Below are 21,734 nucleotides of genomic sequence, written 5' to 3'. Positions count from 1 at the left end.
CACCTCCATCCCTTTTGGTGAAGCAGGGGTAATGAAAGCAAAACAGGTTTCATCTCTTGCAGGGCTCATGAGCATTTACCTTGGAAAGCATCTTCTATGTCCTCCATTCTGGGCTCAGGTTTGTTCCGAAGCAATGTATACATGGACATGACAATGCCTGGAGTGCAGAAGCCACACTGGGACCCATGACTTTTTGCTATTCTCTCCTGAGAAAAAGTAACAACAATTATCAGCTGATAGTATCAATGTGAGTTTATTGTTTCTGTAACATCCCTGTTAAAATACAATCTCGCTAGAGTAGCCGAGATGATCACCAAATGTTCTCTGATGAGATGGTCAATTAATTTGTGAAGCAGACTTCAAAGAAGGGAACACTTTGCATCTATGCTTTGAACTCCCACTGTAACTGAAAGCCACTAGAAGCCTCCAGTGAATCACAGAATGGGTTGGGTTGGAAGGGACCTTAAAGATCATCTATTTCCAACCTGCCCACCACAGGCAGGGACACCTTTCACTAGACCAGGTTGCTCAAAGCCCCATCCAACCTGGCCTTGAACACCTCCACAGATGGAGCATCCACAGTCTCTCTGGGCAACTTGTTCCAGTGTCTCACCACCCTCATAGTAAAGAATTTCTTCCTAATAGCTAATCTAAATTTATAAACATTTTGTTGCAAACCACTAGCCCTTGTCCTATAGCTACAGGCTCTACTAAATAGTCTGTCCCCATCTTTCTTATAAGCCCCCCTATAAGGTCTCCCCAGAACCTTCTCTTCTCCAGGCTGAACAACCCCAACTCTCTCAGCCTGTCTTCATGGGAGAGGTGCTCCACCTCTCCCATCATCTTCGTGGCCTCCTCTGGACTCACTCCAACAGGTCCAGGTCATTCTTATGCTTGGGGCCCCAGAGCTGAATGCTGTACTCCAGGTAAGGTCTTATGAGACTGGAGTAGAATGAGATTAGGAGTTCTTCAGATTTACCATGCTAGAAAAGCTAGAGCTACCTGTATAGACCTGAGTCTGAATTTCAAAGCTTAGCTGTTAGAAACTGCAGGGGAGGGAAGTGAAAGACAACAAGCAAACAAAGGTCAAACTAGGTGCCATTCATTCATGCGTGTCTAATTTATTTTTCACTTTGTTGTTTACTGTCTTAGATAGTTATTGGCACAAGTCCTGCCCACTGTACCAACTGAGATAAATCATAGTTTCCCTTTAAAGGAGCAGTATCTCTGAAAACGCTGAGGCAAGTCTGCTTCCATAAAAAGTGCATTATAACACCTTGCTAGAAGAGCAAGGCTTCGCATTCCTGTCACTCCTCCCCACAAAGAATATTCTGGGACTCCAGAAACGTTGCTGAACCAAATCTTACTGCACCACTGCAGTGAAGGTTCCTAACTATGCAAGGCAAGAAATCAAGGCCATTCATGGAAGGCCATAGGAAAGCCAAAACCTAACTCAGATTTCTTGGCTCCAAGTCTTTATATAGGCTTTCACCACATCAGTCTTCCCAGTTCCCGGGATTTGTCTGGGTTTGGACCAAATCAGCCATGTAGCCCTAGAACGAAGGTTTGGACCAAATCCAGACATGTAGCCCTAGAATGAAATCATTAGCACTAGTTAAGTGCTAATTAGCACCATTAGGATAGCACCAGTTAACTTGTTAGGGCAAAACAGAGCTGCAGCATTGACCCGGGAGTTTGATTCCATCATTTAATCATTCCTGCAAGTAAAGACTACTCATGTGGAAAGTCACACTCCCAAATTTCACATCATGATGGAAGTCCCAGCACCCTGGAACAGGATTAACATAAGAAGAAAACATGAATAGAGGGTTTGAAAGTTCCAGTATTAATATCTTACCTGGGCTGGGTGCAGCCTGGATTTTGTGTTTCCTATACCTTCAACAGTAGTTACAGCTACGTGATGCAGAGCACAAACAGGGAAGAGGCAAGCATTGGCAGTATGGTGACTAAAATAATAAATTAAGGTCACTTCATTTGACATTGCTGCTCAACAAAGAAAAAAAGGGAACCGGAGGATTAAAGAGTACTCAGAAACTGTAGCAGTGGACACAACAGGAGAACTTAAATAGATCCGATTCAGGTATTGGTTACAAGCCAAATCCTTTAGCACCTAGTCAGCCAAAGTTCTCATCAACTTCGCTTGAAATTTAAACTGAGTATGCACCGTAGGGTTTGACCTAGAATTAACAACTTTAAACATCCTCATTGCATGTTAAGCTACAGAACCCATGTAAGTAATTTATAGGGGCGGACTACAAATACCAAGATGTCACACAGCTGGCCTGGCCCACTCACAAAGTTACATAAAAGCAAAGAGCTCTTGGCCTTTTACCTAGGAAACCATTTCTAGATGGTACACATGGGGAAGGAGTCCAGGCTGAAGGAAAACAGAATAATGTTGCCAAAATTCTTACAGGAACTAGCTATTTTATTTCATTTCTATCAAGGCAGAATAATGACCCTAAAGATACCTTATTCAAGGCCACATTCCTAAGCAGAACCACTAAGTTAAATGATCCCAAGTCAAAGTATCTCCAAACATTATTGCAAATAAATCCAAGATTTCAGTGCTTTCCATTCCCCCCAGTAAAAATAAACCAGGGCCTGTCCCTCTGCCTTATCCTCTCTTTCCATTCCCTTTTTTGTTTGATTCCATTGCTTCACTCTTCCATTAATTAAAGTAAGAACAGGAAGAAAGTTTGTTTCAGGTAATACGAGTAATTCTGAAGGTTATAATAGAAGTAGAGAAAATGTTAGTATCTGCTGGCATACAGAAACCAGATTATTATAGTAATACAACAACAATAAAGATTTTATCACAGTAATAATTATTTGGGTCATCACAACAAAAAGTTATATCACATTACAAGAGAAAAAAAATAAAAGTTTTCTGAATTGGGAAAAGCAGATAGCCTGCATGCTAGAGTCAGTGCAGACATTTTAGGGCACAATAAAATAGTTCCCTATCAACACTGTGCAATGCTGTAGGAAAAAATGTTCTCACGTTAGCCTTCTGAGTTTATGCTCTGAAAGTGAAGAATTATGTTTTGGCAGAAACATACATTATATAACTTTTTTTTTTTTTAAATAGTGCCATGTCTGGAATGTCAAGAACCTGGATGAGTCCTCATTTCATTTCTCTGTTGAAGAGTTCAAATTGCAAAGGATACAGGATTTTCTTCCGAAAGGGATCATACTTGGATATCATAACAGTGCAAGCACCACATCCACCTTCTCCACAGCCTAGTTTGGTTCCACATAGGCCCACTGAGAGACCAGGAATCAAGGAAAATACGAAAAGTGTTGTCAGCAGCCTGCTCAAACAGGTGTCAATCAAGGCTTAACAAGGAGTTCTTGCTGGAAACCAAGCACTCATGTTAACGATTTAACATAAGCAAAGCTTCAAGTGCTGGCATGTGAGCCTTGAGATCAACACCCAAAGCCCTAATATGGAGGCATTCTACATTCTAATAGATTCTTAGAATAAACAAAAAAATTCTGAACTTTAACAGTTCCCACTTTCCATTAGACTCAAAAAAGTAAGTGACATCAGGGAGACAAAGCACTCAGTAACGTTGAGCAGGAGCTCAACTTTATGAGTAACGATTCAACAATCCTGTCAGTAAGGAAATCTACCACAAGAATTCGACTTGTTGCAAAGATGACTCCTCCTTGTGTGTAAAATTCATATTGCATATTATTTGTAATTTTGTTGGTAACAATGAAATTACAAATAATTTTTTACTGCAAAGATTCTGGAAGAGGCTATTTTCATAGAATCCTAGCAATCATGGGATTACTTAGGTTGGAAAAAGACCTTTAAGATCATCAGGTCCAACCACAACAGGCAAGTCTACCGCTGAACCATGTCCCTAAGCACCATGTCTACTTTTCATACAATCACATCCCTGCTTCAGCAGAAATACAGCTTTCCTATGCCTTTCAATGTTTCTCTTGACAACAGTGCTAATCTGCCCCAATAAAACATATTTCTCGAAGTATTTGACCAGATATCTATGAAATAAGCTCACCAGCCATTAGAAGTCAGTAGAAGATCAGAAGCTTTTGAAGAGCTCTGACTACGTCTTCACAAAGCTGTTTGCACTAGATAATAATGAACTTAAACATAACAGGTCTAGCAGTAAAAGTGCACACAGGCACAAGTCATGCCATTTATTTTTCCTCTTGAACTTTACCCACCCAAGTTAGTCAGACAAAATAGGGCTGTTGATCTGCTGGAAACCCCAAAGAGGATTGTGTTTTACATTCCCATACTTCTTTCAGAACCCAGACATACAGGACATGGCAGCATGGTGAAGGAAATATGCATGATTCTTTTTAAGAAATACACCAACACAGATGTGAACCATTTGGCAAACGTACACACCCAGCTGGTCAGACAAAAACTCAGAAAAGATGGGATGACACTGCCTACTGAGCTAGACCTGGTATAGCCAGCCTGGTCATCACAGTAATAGCTACCCAGCTCCTGAGGCTAATCTGACTCATCTGGCGACCAGTTTCAAACAGGAGTGAAACGTGACCATTTGCATCCGCTCACGTAAACATGCCCACAGTATGTGGTGGGAACCCTTGCCTCTGAGTTTGCATCCCTAGGTCATCTGATAAACAGGCCACAGGATAACCAAGCTATTGGATATTAACTATCCGGTAATAACCAAGTTATTGGATGATACAGCAAGCAGCTCAAGCGGCTGTAATGTTTTGGCCAGAAATTTCTTTACAATTTGTGTAGAACAAACTGAACTTCCCTTCAATTTTATTGTCATCTCAATATTGCTTTCTTTCCATCATATTCTAATTCCTAGAAATTCGGAGAGTTTTCCCTTTAAAACACTAATGAATTCTTTAAACTTTATTTAAAGTATATTATTTAAAATTTGTTATTGCTTAAGCTTAGAATACCAGCTGTAATCTTTTCCATGTTAAACTCTGTGCACAAGTTCTGCCTAGCACTCAAGTGACAGGCAGAACAGTAAACAATTATGAAATACTGCAGGCATTTAAACCCTTCTGCAATTTCTTCTGACATTGGATACATTTTCTTCGTAGATAGGTTAGAAGAGTTGTTTCTGGGTCCACATCTTTTTCCACCACCTGCAAGAAGGGAAAGGTACTGTTACACACAGAAGGCTTTACAACACAGGTATGTTGGAAGGAGAAAGTTTGGCCTTTTCTTCTTTTCCCAAGCAGGAAGCAGAACCAGTGATTAACTCCCCTCACTATGTTCAGCACAGGTATCCAGACACGACATTTCCCTGAATTTAGTGTGACAAAGAAAAGTATAAGCATTACTTTTATATGTCAGGTTTTCAGCCATGGCACACTGATGCAAATTTTAAAAAACCCTTCAACAAAAATGGCAAACAGAGTAAGTGGTGAGCAGAGAAAGAACTGTTTTGTACTTGACTTTTGAATTCCTGACATCTCCCCAAATAGCATCTCGTCTTTATTGGCCATTCATAACTGACCTCTGTCCCTTCTCCTTCTCACTATTACGAGACAGAGAAAATGACCAGATAAACAGAATGACAGAAACTGCATCAATAATAGACTTCACAGAGAAAAAAAAATTGACAGTGGAAACCCTAACATGAGCAATACAGGTGCTGCAGGACAGCCAGCAAGTACCAATTGTCTTGAATTTTCTCTTTCTTCCCTGCTAATGTTAAATCAATCAGTGTGACGTTAGTAGCCATCTTAAATGTGGGAATGTGGAATTCTAACCAAGGAGAAATTTTTTCTGCACTTTGAGTCTGCTCCATGCTATTAGTGAACAACACTATTAGTAGTTATCTATTAGACATAAAATTAGATTTTACCTCAACCTCTGCCCAATGGTCAGAAACCAAAGTTCTGCCCCTTGCCTCCAAATGGCTGCAGAGCTTGTCTTCCCCTTTTTCTGTTATTAATAGAGCATCAAGAAACTTTTCCATATTCACTGTGTGCCAGAATGTAATCATGTGTTCTTGGCTCTTGCATGTGCAAGTCCTAAGTACAATAGTTACGGGTTATTTAAATTAATCACTCCCAGTTTGAAGGGCAAATTGAACAGAGGTCATTCGTGTAAGCCTTTCTTCTTACTGATAAGAAACCTCCATAACCTGTGTACTGCTTCAGTTTTATTCCTTTACATGTGACAGGGTTATTCTAAAGAGACATAGTTAATACATCCTGTTTGAGTTCACATTTTTATCATACCTGATAAAGCCACTGCTACAAAACACAACTGGTCACTTTTTGCACATCTGATTCCTACACTGGGAATAATCTACAAGGAAACAAGATTTCATTCCTCTAGCTTGGGGGTGTCTCCCTGTAAATCATATAGTACTCATATTGCTGCTATTCAGAGCAGACTGCTCCTGTTCCCTCACCTTCTGGATGCATAAAACCAAGTAAGAGCATACGTTGGCTCTTTCATGACCAGCTGTTTCAAAGTAAGCATGTATATTCCTCTGCAGTAGTTTGGTAAACAGGCATGAGCAGATAATTCCAAAAATGTCCCATGGACAAAAGGTCTTTCAGAGCCATTTCACAGTCAAAGACCCTTCACCAGCAACTCATACCCTCACTGTCAAACTCAGTTGCTTCCTCAGGGCTGTGCCAACAGCCATTGCAAACCCTTCCAAAGCAGCTTCCAAGATAGCCAGGCACAGAGAAAAAGCTTCAGAATATTAAAGACTATTGACATTATTCTATGCTTAGATCAGAAAAAACGTCTCAAGAAATTTTCAAGGAAAGAATTCAAGAAGCATTCACATTGTGTACTCAAATCAAGCCATTAAAAGTTTGGTCCAATGGCTCCTTTTCAGGAAGTTAAGAAAGAAAACGCAGCCCTAAGCCTTCATTTAGCAAAGCATTTAGCCACTCAGCTCCACAGACTTGTAATGAAGTACTTGAGCATGTGTTAAGTCCCAAAGTCAAACTTCTGTTCACCTTTATCACAAAGTCGTTCCCACTATGCAGTAGAATACATCCTGAACAATCCACACTCTTACCCTATTCAAACCGATAGCCCAGGATTCCTACTTCAGTCACTTCAAACTGCTCCACTGCAGCTGTATATCTGCAATATTGGCAGAGGCTTGGGATAGGAGGGAGATAAGGGGTAAGAGTTTGGAGAGCGTTCTGGATTAAACCAAATCTCACACATCAGAGAGCAAGGGGTCATTTCTTTGCCCTCAGATTCCTGACGGAGGGATGCTTGTTTATGAGTCTCTGTTCCTGTCTTTTGTTCGTTGTCATTGATGCTGGTTTTATCCTGCAACATGTCACTCCTCCAGTGGTTTGTTACAATCACCTGCTGTGATTTGTTCTTAAAATATTTTAAAACTCTGTGGGTGGGGATAACATCTTCTCTTGTCTGATGCCCAGAACAATATGATTCACAGCTGAATATCTTACCCATCAAAACAATTCTCTCTCACCTCCCCCAGTGTCCTTGTACAGAAACTGAATTATCCATTGCCTTCAGTGGGAGTAGGATCAGCCTCCTTAGATATTGTGATTAAATAAATATTTCCTTTTTTGCTCAGTTACTGGATTTCAGGTTTTTGGTGTTGTTTTTTTTAAACCAAACCTCATATTGCATCAGATTGATGGCTTCATTTTGACAGATTCAAAACTATGGATTATACTGTATGTGGTAGCTTAAAAATTAATCAAATGCAGAAACTTTGTTGGAAATGTCAGGATGGCACCGACAGTCATGACTCCCAACAGATCTGCTCTGTACTGCACATCTATTCGTCCACTGATTCTAGGAATCTAAACACTCAGATCACCTCAGCAGGGAGCCCGGTCTGGCTCTGTAGTTCTTCAGGCTTCAAGTACTACACAGAACAAATTCCTAAGCAGTACTCCACACTCCTAGAGCCCATTGGTGGTCCAGAGAGGTGTTGAGCTCACTTCCCCATGATTTCATGTACAAATCTTGGCTCTCAGTATTTTCTTTGCCATCTTCTCTACCAGCTTTTCACTAACTCAGATAACTTTTTACTACATAAAGCATCATATTTAAATTGAAAAATCCTCTCTAACTTTCTGGGTATACTAATTTGAAAGAACAGTATCTGTGCAAGGTAAATAAAGGAACAAAAAGGAAAAGAAAACAGAAACTTTCCCAGTTTACCAAACAACACACTAACCTTTCCATCAGCCAGGGTCTATAAATGAGAAACAGATGTTTTGCTGAATGACAAGCTCCCATTCAGTCACTAGTCCCTAGTTACTCAATTAGTTGCAAGAAGGGAAGGTGAAAGGTTTTAACCAGGCTGCCATGCAGCATTAGACTAGTTGACAGCAAAAGTCTCCTAGGACCTTAAAATCTGTGAGTATGTATTCCTAAAGTCATTAAGAGATTTCAAATTCATTTACTAGGGAAAAAGATAAGAACAGAGATGAAAAAAATTAATATTACCACACAATGTAAATCTGTTACTGGTCACGAGAACATTTTGTCTGCTTTAAACCAACAAACTGAGAACTTGTAATTCACTGTGTAGGACCCAGAGGGTCCCAAAGCTCGAAAAAATCCTGTATTTTGTCTGCTCCTATCTGCAATCAAAGATCCATAGGCTCTGAAAGAGGTCTAATGTAGCTTCCAGCACGGAACCCCTCTTAATATTCAGGATAGAAATTGAAATATTGACTCCACATGTTTGAACTAAAATTACTTGCTACATATGCATGAGACGGATTCGTCAGCTGAGGAAAACAAAATTGCCACTATTAGCTTTAAATTGTGTGTGGTGTTTTCCATTCTAGCCTAGGCAGGCTATCAAGATAACTTTGCCTTAGCTGTGTGCCAAGCTTTATGCCCAGTGAAGTAAACAGGTGCTTAAAATAAACAATCCTGAATGTGAAGTATGCTCAGCTGTTCTGAGGAGACTTTTTCATGACAACATTGCAGTCTGAGCTAATGCAGGAGAAGGATTTGCTGCCCTGAAAGTCCCTATTTTATCAACCACCTCTTATCAAGCAGTTTTGTACTGTGACAGAATATCAGCAGCCCATTAGCAATGTCAAGCTGTCACGAATTCACACAGCAGTAACCTTTCCCACTGGCCATGCTATCACATTCTTTGCAGGGAACTGACTGGAGTATTTAGTCAGGACTCCAGATGGACGGAGCCATACCCTAAATTGCTTTCCTGCTGTTTCAGCAGCCTTGCCTGGCCAACTCCCACCACCCCTTCCATCACATAACCTCTCGTGTGCAGAAATGTCCCAAGAAACTCCACATTTGTTGCCACAAATCAGATTGCCCCATGAGTCCAATTTTCTCTTAAACCTGCATTTGGGGAGCTGTGGTGGTGGTGTACCTCAAGCCACTTTGACAGCACACCCAAAAAGGGAATAGGAAAAAAAAAAAAAAAGAGGCTCTGGGCAGAGCACAACCCAGGAAGCCCTCTCCTCTCTGATCAAGTGGAACCTGCTCCTTTGCTAGCACTGCCCCTTCCATGAGCCAGCAGGGAAGGATGCTGAGATAATCTGGACACGTGGAATGAGTTGGTACCGTTGGTAGTATTAATTGTTCCCTGGTGCATTTTTTTAGCCAACAACTGCAAGATCACACTGTGATAAATCCCTTTACACGTGCACAAGGTCAACTACAAGATGTGGCTCTTGTAAACAAGAACTGCAGTTCCATACAGTTGCTGAAACACACCAAGGTCAATGCCATTCACAGCATGCTCATTAGCTCCAGGACATAGCAAGAACAGATACAAAAGGAACTAGTTGTCTTCTGCTGCTAGCCTTTAGGGTCTAGGCTGCTCTTTCTCCCCTTCTCTGCCTCACCACACATGCATAGAAGAGGGTCCCATAGATCCGGTTCTGTGCAGCTCAGCATCTTCTCTTTTGCTTTAACTAATACACATTTTCATATGTTAGCCCAGAGTCTCCTCCAAGAAGAAGGGCTTTTCTACTGATTTACACAGAGCTCTTGCAATACCTGAGCACAAGCCAGTGCTGAAGCACCAGCTGTAAACATATATAGGAATTTGTTTATAAACTCTTCATACCTACCATGAGTGGCATACTGGTTTTGCATCTTAGCTGGTCCAGCACCAGAACTACAATTCTCTTTCATTAAAGCATACCAGAAAAAGGAAAGAAGATAGCACACTTGGTCTGTATCAGGATCTGGATTGCCCAACACACTTGTGGCAGCCTCCTACTGCAAGACTCAAAAAGCTCCTAGTTTTCCACCTAAAAATTGATGTTCACAGAGGAGGGATCTGGAGTCACCAAAATATTCACAGAGCAAGAAGACAAGTTAATGGTATACCATCTGTGCCCATCGTAGCAGAAAATTCATCAAATGAAATTCACAGATCATCCTGTGCCACTGCTTCACTATCTCCATTGCCAGACTCAATTAGCTAGTCACGATTAACATGGAGGTTCAAGTTTCCACCTCTCTCTAGAAACAATGAATAGCTGATATGTCAATTAACATTGACATATGAACCATTACTGATCTGTGTGAACACAGCTTCAGTTCTTCAGTCCTTCTTTATAAAACCTCAGAATCAGGGCTGGCTTCCACATTAGTATTACATTTCAGAGCTCTTTAAATTAGAATCCATACTAGATAAACTTCATTCTTCACCTAACTTTGAATACTTATATAAAGCAAAACTTCGATATTTTAGTACCTTGGAAAGTTCAAATTCCAATCCAGTTTAGGATCAAATTTATAACTATAATACCCTAATTGTAGCAACAATCTCATCCACGTTTACACTTGACTAAACTAGCATGAAAGATCAACAAAAGCAAAATTGGTAATAATCCTGTGCCAGTCTGTAGGGCAGGGCACAGAGCTTTCTAACCAACTAAGGATATTGTGCGATCCCTCAAGGAATTAAAAAATTCTGTAGCCCAAAATTAGTGCTGCATGTAATTTACCCCTAAGCAGGGCACAGGCAAGGTCCACAAACTCTTAGCCCCACAGTACGCAGTAGACATGCAACCCTCTCCCCTCCCCAAGCTTCCCAGCTGGAAGCTGCTTTGGCATAAGTTTCCCTGCCCAAGTATCTAGGCAAGGAGGGGGCGCGAGGGGCAAGATTAGCATTGAGCTGAGCTCAGAAACAGAACTTGGCACTCATAGTTCATAAAAGAAGCAGCCTTGACTTGTTACAAGCTTTTGAAGAGTCAAGGCTGCAATGCTAGCCAGGGGAAGCCCAAAGTGAAAGAGGAGGCTCTGGGACAAACTGTTCAAAGGTGTCCAGCGTGTGCAAGGACAACCCCACCCTCCTGTGAGACACAGCCCCTTCTTAGGTAGTTATCAGCAGTCGGTGTAGGAAACAGTATCAGTTCATGGGCTTTGGTTTTAAAGTTTTCTAGCTTCTTAAACAGAAACAGAACAAACATTTATTTTACTTAAATCCCTTTTAAAAATCAAATGTCAGAATTACTTACTGAACATATGAATTATATATAAATGCTTATATTTGAGTTAGGTTTTCCAGATCTGTTGTAATTACTAAAATTATTTCTATTGGAAATGCCTGTATTAAGTCAGTGCACCTTTATTTAAAAAGTAGTTATCTCAGAATTGCAGTAAATTTAGATTTGTTGGCAATTTTGTTGCAGAAATGTAAAAGGAACATAAAGTCAGTCAAAGAAGAGAAAAAAGCCACTTAGCAAACCAATAGTCTTCACAGTTTAATATTTAAAAGCCATGGCAATTGTGACAGTATCAGAAAACTTTAGAGGAAAAAGACGACTAGAAAAAATAAGTAATCAAGCCACATTCCAGGAGCAAGCCGTACAGAAAGCTGGAATCTTCCTTACCTTTTTACCATTCACAAAGAACACTAGTTCATCCCCCGTCTCGTTTGGAGCCATCCTGCACACCTTTCCAAAATTCACTCAAACAGGGTCACAGATCACCCTTCCAAGAGCAGCCCTACGCCCCACAGTGAAGTGAGCACCAGCGATACGACAAGTAATATGAGTCTGCCTAAAGAATGTTTGACTTTATTTCTACATCATTGCCCTGTGTAACCCCATATTATATAAGAGCCAACGAAGAGGCGTGCCAGCTGCGTTTGGTTGGTGCTTCTGCAGCAGTAATGACAGAAAAGGAGCTGGAAAGAGCAGAATGGCCCGCCCCCTTTTATATAGCAATAGATCACAATTCAGCTGCATTCCCTTTAGAGTATACTGCCAGGCTTGGGGCACTCAGTGTGCCACTGCAACAGCTGCCAGGAATTCACAGTATTTTGCAATACAAGGCAAACTCTGGAGGAGGGGGGTGCGTGTGTGTCTCCCAACTATCCGTCACTGAATATTGACAAGAAAAAACTCTGTTTGCCTTGCTCTGTGCATAGCCATTCACTGGGCATCCACCATGCCCAGATCCCTAACAAGAGCGCCTGCTTATCTAAAAACTCTTCAATACATGCACATCAGCCAGGAGACAGACTACAAGACTAATTCACTATTTTCCTTACAGTTTTAAAGCTACAGTACACTATCTGCAAGGACATAATTTAAACATGTATTTTTGTCCAGATAAAAGCAATTCTACAGAACTGACATTCTGATCCAGCACCTCAAAAGAGGTGCTGGGCTAAGACCACAATGTTTTCACTGGGCTCTTAAAGCATTTAGGCTTACCTTTTTCAGCTTAATCCTCACATCCTCAAACTTAGTTGCATGTTGCCAGCGAAACAAAAAGGAAAGCCAATTCTTTGAAGAATGTTTTGTCTTTCAGTTTCTTGGTGGTGGTTTCTTCTGGTTTCTCCATTACACAACCATACATTTTGCATTAAGTTTTCCTGGTTTTTCTTCTGAAATTTTCACAGAATTGTCCACAGATGCCAAATATGGCACGTGTTGGTTTCACAAACAAGAACTCTAAACCCCTAATTCCAGTTTTAAGTTCTTCCGCAAAACAACAATTCTAAAGTTCCACGGAAGTTTCCTAGCACTGTACTTAATCCTGTCTGCTCCATTCTGATTTTTGTGACTTTGCTTTCCTTCTTCAGCATACCAGGCTTGTTAGTTTCAATTAGGTGGGTTTCTTTTTGTTTTCTTAAAGTCCCTGGGAAAGCATTACATCAAAGTCTTCCTCCCAGGAACCTCTCTGAACAATTCACAAAACAACAAAACCTAATCAAATCATTATTTTCATAGAATCATTTAGGTTGGAAAAGACCCTTAAGATCATTGAGTCCCATCACAAGCCTAAGAAAAAGTCCTTCCTTCAGTATTTTGGAAATGTGTCAGAGTGAATACAATACATACATTATTTTTACCAGCTTTTCTCTTCTGACTCATGTATTCTATTGCCCAGTTTATCCTTTAGAAAAGCTATTTTATAACAAGTGTCAAACATTGTCTCAGCACTTCCTTACAGGCATTCAGTTTGCTGAAAGCGTAGTTCACAGCAAACTTGTGCTTAACACCAGCTGTTAATCTACATTTGCAGTAAAGTTGTGCATAGCTGAACTAGTGCTGACACCTATTGTCTGGCACCTCCCACTTTGTGGTGTAAGAGTATTAGAAAATGACACTTTTCTCCAAGAAATCTTTGGCTGCGTTGCCTTATATCTGTGCAAATTTACACAAGCACTACCCTCACGTAGCAAGCATCAATCTCAAAATTAGTGTACAAGCCTAGTACTCATAAGTAGTTTTGAAATATTTTAAATAATTATTACTCATAACCACAGGTAACGTGTTACAGCAATCTTAAAGCAACTAACCATTACAGCATTAACACCAAAATCAAACGTACTTAATTTCCTAATCTGTGTTTTCCATAACGCATAATTTAAAGAACACCTGTAATCAAGTCATCTCTTTAAGGAATCCCATGTGCAAATTTTTGCCTAGCCTTAGCTAAAATACCCCTTTCTGCTAAACCAGAAACAGCATCTTGTGATATGCCATCATAATGTTTATTTTTGACCCATCAATCTCCGATGTATGTAATATAAAAATAAACACATCCGTAATAGTGACCTCTATATGCAGATTACACTGTAATATAAAACTTCAGACCATACCTCAGCAGTGTCACTGATCATACAGTACCAAATCCATTCATTCTCTCCTCAACCTGATGGGATAGTCTATTACCATACCCATTTCACAGGCAGCAAACCAAGACACCTAGGAGAGGAGTTTTCCAAATCCTCTAAATAACTCTGGAGCACGAGAGTGCTTGTGCTATTGATGTCTCCTACCCATTTTTGGAAACCCACCCAAAACAGAACAATGGATTGCCAGAAGTGACAGAAAGGAGTGAAAAAAAGGCCACCAACTCTCAGTAAACTTCTATAACATAAGAACATCCCTATTAGTGTAGAACTCAAGTGAGCTAAAACTAAAAAATTTTGCCAATCAGATGAAAATTGGTTATGAGACAAAGCATTCTGACTTAACAGTCAGTTAAAGTCTAAAAGGTTTCCCATTTTAGAAACCATCCCTTTGCCCATTCATAACTTAGAGATAGGTATGGTTTAGAAGCTCAAAATTTTCTGCAGTCTCTCTCAGTAAAAAGCTCAGAAAGCAATAGATATTAGTCAAGAATAATATTTTTTAAAAAAAGCAGCTGGCTTTTCTCATTCTGACTGATTAATCCCACAGACCTGGCTGTTGCAATCATAATGATAATCTGTTTGGCAGATGACCATATGTGTAGCTCAATAAATACGGTAAAATTTACAGAAACCCCGTTCCTGCCTAAGGAGTTTACTGACAAAATTAGGTAAACGCATGAAAGTACAACAAACCAGTGCCAGAGGTAGAAAAGGAAAAGGTTTAAAACAAAGGTAAGGTGGTGTGTTGCTTTGTTCTCCCGTTCCTTTTGTGGAAAATAGAAGGAAAGAAAGAATAGAACAGACAGTTCTGAAAAGGGTTCTGTGGAGGGATTTACGAGGAGCAATTCTGTAAAGCAAATAGTAAAGAAAAAGTCCCAAGTCACTGCTTTAACGCAGTATCCCATGCATCAAGCTTCCAGGGTTTTCACATTAACTCTGCAGGCCTGCTGCCTCTCTCTAATACTCAAACTACTTCTACAAATTTATGAAGTATCCACTGTTGCTAAAGCATGCGTACAGCACCTTTCAGTGGAAACAACTTGTTTGCTTTAGATCCGTGGCTGGCACAGATAGCCTTTCTGGAAACATGCACTAGCACTCTTTCCAGGGGTCTCAAGAGAGCTCCACCTGCTGCAATCAGAGTCAGTTATAAGGGCACACCAGGCTACTTAGGGCTTTACACACCATATCTTACTTAAAGATTCTTCTTCAGAACATGAACTACTGGTGGTTGTGTTGTTTTCTTGTGAGCGTTCTCCGTGTAAATAACAAAAATAATAATCACATAGTATTGATTATAGACTGTGAATGTGAAGGCAGAGTATTGCCTGAGGATGCCTGATCTCCCTGACATCACCTATTGACCACTGTGGAAGACTGGCTCCTGAAATAAGTGGACTTTTTATCTAACTGGATAGGAACATTCATACTTTGCCAATAAAGTCTCCCAAAAGATCTCAAAGAAATGGAATCTTCAGGATCTTAATCCAGGCAGTAAACTTGCTACTTTGAAAAAATACGCAATACCTTACTTTCATACTCATATGGCAATTTCATAGATTTTTTTCTTATTGCAAAGGCATTTCTCAGAGTAAAAACAAAAAACAAAAAAAACCTAAGTTTCATGCACTTTCTTATGAGGTGTCTAAATTATTTGCTGGTTACAGATACAGGTTTAAAAAGGATCATGGTCACAAAGGAAATACAAATTGGATCTCCTCATGAGGTTTGTGAGTGGATACTACCTCATTATTCATGAATCACTAATCATTCAGTGTTCAGTTTATAATTGTATGAGTATTGTCTAATTGTACGGATTAATTTCATGAATTATGATCTCTTCAGCTGCATTTGAAAATGGGTGGAGTTTAATTATAGTTCTTTTCCTTGTCCTACCACCTGGCTTCCTCTGGCAGCAAGAAGAAATGAACTAAGTTAGTTAATTCTGCCTTCTGTTGAGAAGTACCGGTTTGTCACTAGTTTTCAGAACTATTAGCAAAACAAGACTTTTGTATTAATTCTATTTGCAGTTTTTCTTTCATTACCTAGCTCCAGCAGACCAAATAAAGGTTGTTTCAGATATCTGACCCAAAAGGCAACTTCTTTCCAAGCAGACATGTTAATGCGTGTTCCTTGTCTTCAGCAGCAGCAGCTAACTTGACACCTGTCAGGTGTCTTTTACTTGCTTCCAGGGTATCATGAAAGAGAAACTGCAGACCCTTGCCCTGCTAATATAACTCAATAAAATCAGTAAGGTGTTTTAAACTTTCTTCTTGGCCTTTCTTCCTTTTCATCTGCTGACATTCTAGGAGTACCTTTTGTATTTAGCGATTATAACTCTGTCCTAGGATGAAAGAAGCAGAATCCTCTTGCAGAGGCTGGCTGCTCTTTGTCACACGTGGAAGCACCATCTCCAGCATTTCAAGGAGGAAAGGGGAGGGGACAGCTGCAACAACCATGTAAAGCTCTTCATTCTTCTGAACAGCTACTAAAGCACCTCCTCTCTGGCATCAAATAATGCCCTGATATTCCAAGATCCCTGAGCAGGCAAGTAGGAGCTTCTGGATCAGCCTAAGTCAGTAAAAGCTTGTTCCCACCCCATACCCTACATGGCTAATTTTCCACTGCTTTTCTTCCTAGGAGACGGTCTCTACACAGAGGTCTGCCTCACTTATTTTCTTCTGTCCCGGTGAAGGGATGGGTGAATTTTGTTCAAGAGATCATTTAATCTAGTTTTCTCTTGTCTATACACCGGATGCAGTCCAGCACACAGCTCCTTTTTGAAACACTGGTACCAGCTATTTGATGTAAATTTCTATTTAATATACTGTCCTAAACCTGTCTAGGCATCTGCACAACTCCTCTGGCTGCCCTGTGTATCTCACCATTAATCACTTTCTCATTTTCGAATGCAGTATTTTGGTGGACAGTTTGTTCAAAATAAATCATCCACAGCTGCTTCTGTTAACAAAAGAAGGATTCCTGAATCAACCTAATATTTGACTGCTGTGTCTAGGAAGGATTTGCATACCAAAAGCTTGTGAGCATTCTCCAGCTACTTAAGTTTGTCTAAGAAAAAGACTGCCTCCCTGCACAGACCTGTACCTCTTAGTACCTTGTGCTAGGATTTCCTTATAGGTCCCAACTGGCTTCTACCATTAAGAAGACTGACACTTGGCAAAAGTACTTTTCTAGACTGAACAAGTATGGCAAGCCATTCCCCCAGAGAATTTCAGGAGAGTTTTGTTACCAGTATAATGCAGGAGAGCAGATGCCATCATCACCACTGAAGCAGGATAGTTGTCTCAATTACAGCCATTGTGGTCAGCTTGTATCACTCAGACCAATTTACCTTCAAAACAAATTCATTTTAAATAATTTGCCACTATGTAAATATTAACAGACAAACATCAGGCAGGAAAGCAGAAGACCCACTGGAAAATCATGGGCAGTGCTGGCTCAAGATCAATTGCTACAAACTCAGCATGAATCATTTAAGGTGAAAATTAGAAAAGCCATAAACATTATAGCAGTAACATTGAAGAACACCCTTCCAAGAGCAATGCATGAAAGAAGAGATTAACTCCTTTCAAAATGAACCTTGAACAGCCTACAAACTGGATAATATGTTGTGCATATATTACAGAAGTTACAAATATTACTCAAATTACTTCAAGTCCTGTGTTTCCCCTTCAATCTTACCTCACACCCAAAAGACAGATTTTCTTAAGTCATGTTCCTGATATCCTACAGTCTTAACCTGGAATAAAAAAACCTTCATACTCCCAAAATTATTTTATTAGACAGGGAAGAAAGATGACTGCGCATGGAAAGCCTGGAATTATGTACATCTTAAACATGTCTACAAATCCCTGACTACTCAGAAGAGATATATTAATTACCTGGATTATTTTCATTTATAGGTACCTCAGTCAGACTTGCTGCTTTCAGTGACAGACTTTGTGCCCAGGTATGGGCATTTAAAGGCACTAAACAGAAAGCTTACATCTTCATCATTCCTGAAGCTTTCCAATTCATGACGAATAAGTTACCTCCACTTTTCAAGAATTCACTAGAAAACCAGTTAAAATAGAAATTAATGTATTCCCTCTGTTATGCTTCTTCCTATATTTGCATGATGAACTTAGACCCAAAATATTTCTGATCATTTACCATGATTGCCCTTTATACCACCTGATGACAAATACCACTGTTTTCATCTCCCTTTTGAACTGGAGTGGCTTCCTTTTTTAATAAAACTGTTTTCCCCCTACTTATTTTGTATCCTGTATTATTTTATATCTGCATACAAAAGACAGAGCTGACAGTTTTCACGGGTTGGCAGGAGATTACTTTGTAGAATTCAAGCCAGCAAAACGAGGCCGAGATATTTACCAACAAATGAATTACAGGGCTGTTGCAATAAAATATCCAGCATGACTAATGCAGACACCTAACTAGAGTACAGATATACCTGTACTTTCAGGAGAATGCTGCTGATTTATCTCGATGTAAACATGATTACCAACCTTGTTAATTTAAGACGATAAGATAGGCTTTAACCAAACAGCTTAGAAAACTACTTGAGAAAAATGATAAAAGAGAAGATAAGGTATAAAGATATGCATATATAGGAAATCTCAAAGCTGCTTTTCCCAGGGCAAGGTAAGTGTGCCCTAATGGTTACACAAGGTTGGGACTGTAGAAATTGATAACCCACTGCTAGCTGTTTTCTGCTCTCTGCTATCTCTCTTACTAGCAATACAGGAATGTCCGATCACACCTCTGTCTGGTTTCTGCTGAGTAAACCCATGGTTTCTTTGCAATGCTTTTTCAGTGATCCTTCCAGAAGATAAATCAGATGCATCTCAAGCATGCAGAGAGGCCAATATTAGACACTTTAATAAAGATGGCACAGAAAGCTTTTATTCCCTTGAACAAAGTAGAAGCTATTTTATATAAACAGAAACACAGTGGAGTTGAATCCAGAATTTCAAATCCATCTCCCTTGAAGACTTTGATGGTTCTAATCCTAAACTGGATTCCATACATAAATGCTCTGACATTTCTGTCCCAGGAGAGTTGCAGCAGTGGTCCTATAGTATTATTGGGTATATTACCACAATAGAATACTTCCAATAAGAGGGAGACATTTCAGTTTCTGTGCCACAAAGTTTGTAATCTAAACCAAAAGCCTCTGAAGAGAAAAAAAAAAAAAGAAAAAGGCTATGAGATCCCAGAGGAAAGACGTAGCTGTTATTTTTATGATACCGATTACTGCAGCAGATAATAGCTTTTAGAAGCCAGTAGAGTCTGTAACATGCAACCTCCTGCAGATTCCACACATGACAGAATATTAAGCACAAAAATACAAACGGTAGCCTGCACAGACAGGTGAAATAAGTAAGAACTGACAGGATTCTAGCATCAACACCAAGCCACTGACATTAAGTACTCAGATCTTAAGGACCTCAGTGGTCACGTGAATTAGCCTCTTTTTTCCATTACCACAACATCACAGCTGTGCATGGCAGAAGCAATTTTTTAATCAGATCTTTATTTTATGAAACTTATCTGTTGAACTGGTCAGCTAATATTTGCCTGTATTCATAGATTTTACTTTTTAATTTTTCCCCCCTAGTCCAGAAGTTTATTATTGTCAGTCACTTCTACTGTGACTGTGAACAAAGATCAAGAACAGGGCCCCACTCTGGCAGTCTCTTTGGCAGTTCAGAGCACGGAGTATCTGTGTCACCACTTCCACTTCTTCCACTTTAGACAAAGCAGCTACAGACCAGGGGAAGAATCACAATCTAGCAAACACCCATAAGATCAAGGAGTGGCAGCCAATTAGATACATGATGATTGTTACTTTAGAAATAGCAAAAAGTGATGGTAGACAGGCTCTCATTAGACTTTTATTCTTCAAAGGCAAGGTCCATTTCTAATAGTTGCCTCTTCCTTTATGGGATGCAGACCCTCACCAGGCTGGCCTTCAAACACCTATCTTGATCTATTTATTGGAGTCACACATTGAGTAGTCTGCACTGTTCTATGAGTAGAACTGTTATTTGGACAAAAAAGTTTAGTTATATCTAACTTTCCTAGTATTATAAAATGTACAAAACAATCCCTTGCAAAGGAACATTCTTATAAAACCAGCCTTTTTACACATCACACTTCTCATTTCTACATGGATTTAAAAGAGCTAGTTTGAGTTTCTCATCTTACTGAAGAAATTATTGCAGTACAGAGAAGTTAGAGAACCTGACCAAACTGCAGGACAAATAGTGATGACATCAAGGGTGAAATTTTCAGGAGTACTGAGAGCTGAGCTCCTTTCTCACTGTACTCAGTGGGAGAGAAGTTAAATAAACATCAAATGCTTTCCGAATTCCACCTAGTGGGAAACCACCCACCGTTTTCACTGAGACTAGAATCTGAACCCAGAACCTATACTCTGTTGACAGAAACATAACATGTACATATCTTCACTGTGTTTACAGTTCCCAGCACTGACGTCCCAGAAAAAAGGATGCAAAGTCAAAAAAAGATCAATTAAAACAAAAGTAAACACATCAGACTGTTTTCCCACACTGAACTGAAAGCATGAAAGCAACATAAGCTTGAAGAACAGCGCAAGTACTACCAATTTTCCTGGAACAGTTTTGTTTTCTCAATTAAGAAACAACTATGGAGTGAGTAGCTTATCCCATAATGCATAATCCAGTGAATTTCCAAGAGCAGGAGAGTTTAGAGAGTTCAGAGTATAATCTGTTATCACAAGTCCTAGATGTCCATTACATCCTATTTGGATAAAGATTTGTAGTGAGTGCAGCCACTCAACTCAAGTAATGTTGCAGTCTAAGATACAAACTGGTTTAGTTTGTAGTTACTCACATCTCTTCTTTGTATCTCAGGAAGATCCCTTTAGCACAAGAAATGGTTTTTACATTAAAACCACTAAAAAACCCATATATAAATAAAATTGAGTACCCACCAGTTTTGGGGCACCATTGACGACATCTTTGATTTTATGAGGTATTTTTCTCACGCTTCAAGTTTCTCAGGTCTCCTAACCTGACGAGTGTTCAGGTCAGCATTTCTTGTAAGAAAAAAAAAATTGACCCTGATCCCTTACTTGCACTGACGTCAGAGGAAGTTTGGATGCAGAAAGATGACACGATGTTCAGGATAAACTAGAGAAAAAAAATAATTAAGAACTTTCATGGTCAGTGTCTGCTGATCTGTGACAGCCTGACTCAGCAGCGACTTTGCAAAAAGCAAGCCCCTATTGGGCGAGGAGGGGGAGCGGATCCCAGAGCTGGTCAGCTGGAGAGGTCAGCGGCAGGACTGCGGGAGAAGGTCAAGGGCCTGGCAGGCAGCGCCCGGGCCCTGTGCCCGGTGAGGGCAGGCAGGGATGGCCAGGGGGGCACCAGCAGGGTAATTCTCTTGCCTGCCCTGCTCACTCCACAGTGGGACCCCAACGGTGAGATACAGTTGACCATCCACTTATGGCAGCTCCTCCAGGCTAAGAGTTTGTGAAGGCCAGCTTAAATGCAGTGACCCCTCTCATCAGCAGACATTAAGAGAAGAAAAAGGACCTGCAAGAAAAAAAAGTGATGGGGC

The 21,734-nt window shown here is 40.1% G+C and overlaps 1 protein-coding gene across 2 annotated transcripts in view; it reads right to left on the bottom strand.

Moving 5' to 3' along the window:
• XDH (xanthine dehydrogenase) overlaps positions 1-21,285 on the bottom strand; it is a 63,155-nt gene extending 41,870 nt beyond the window's left edge. Inside the window, exons 1-6 of one of the 2 annotated variants that reach the window (XM_040611537.1) lie at positions 21,106-21,285; positions 17,356-17,457; positions 5,082-5,139; positions 3,192-3,288; positions 1,859-1,967; positions 80-206 (exon numbers count right to left, since the gene is read on the bottom strand). In XM_040611537.1, the coding sequence (XP_040467471.1) occupies positions 80-206; positions 1,859-1,967; positions 3,192-3,229 (274 nt within the window). In that variant the 5' untranslated portion in view covers positions 3,230-3,288; positions 5,082-5,139; positions 17,356-17,457; positions 21,106-21,285. Of the gene's footprint in view, positions 1-79; positions 207-1,858; positions 1,968-3,191; positions 3,289-5,081; positions 5,140-11,847; positions 12,094-17,355; positions 17,458-21,105 lie in introns of those variants that run through there. The other variant, XM_040611536.1, reaches the window with a different exon arrangement.
• Positions 21,286-21,734: the final 449 nt, after the last annotated feature.

Source organism: Falco naumanni, chromosome 12 (assembly GCF_017639655.2).
Source record: "Falco naumanni isolate bFalNau1 chromosome 12, bFalNau1.pat, whole genome shotgun sequence".
NCBI classification, from domain to species: Eukaryota; Metazoa; Chordata; class Aves; order Falconiformes; family Falconidae; genus Falco; species Falco naumanni.
The sequence above is the reverse complement of the archived record's forward strand: the minus strand, read 5'-3'. Positions and strand labels throughout refer to the sequence as shown.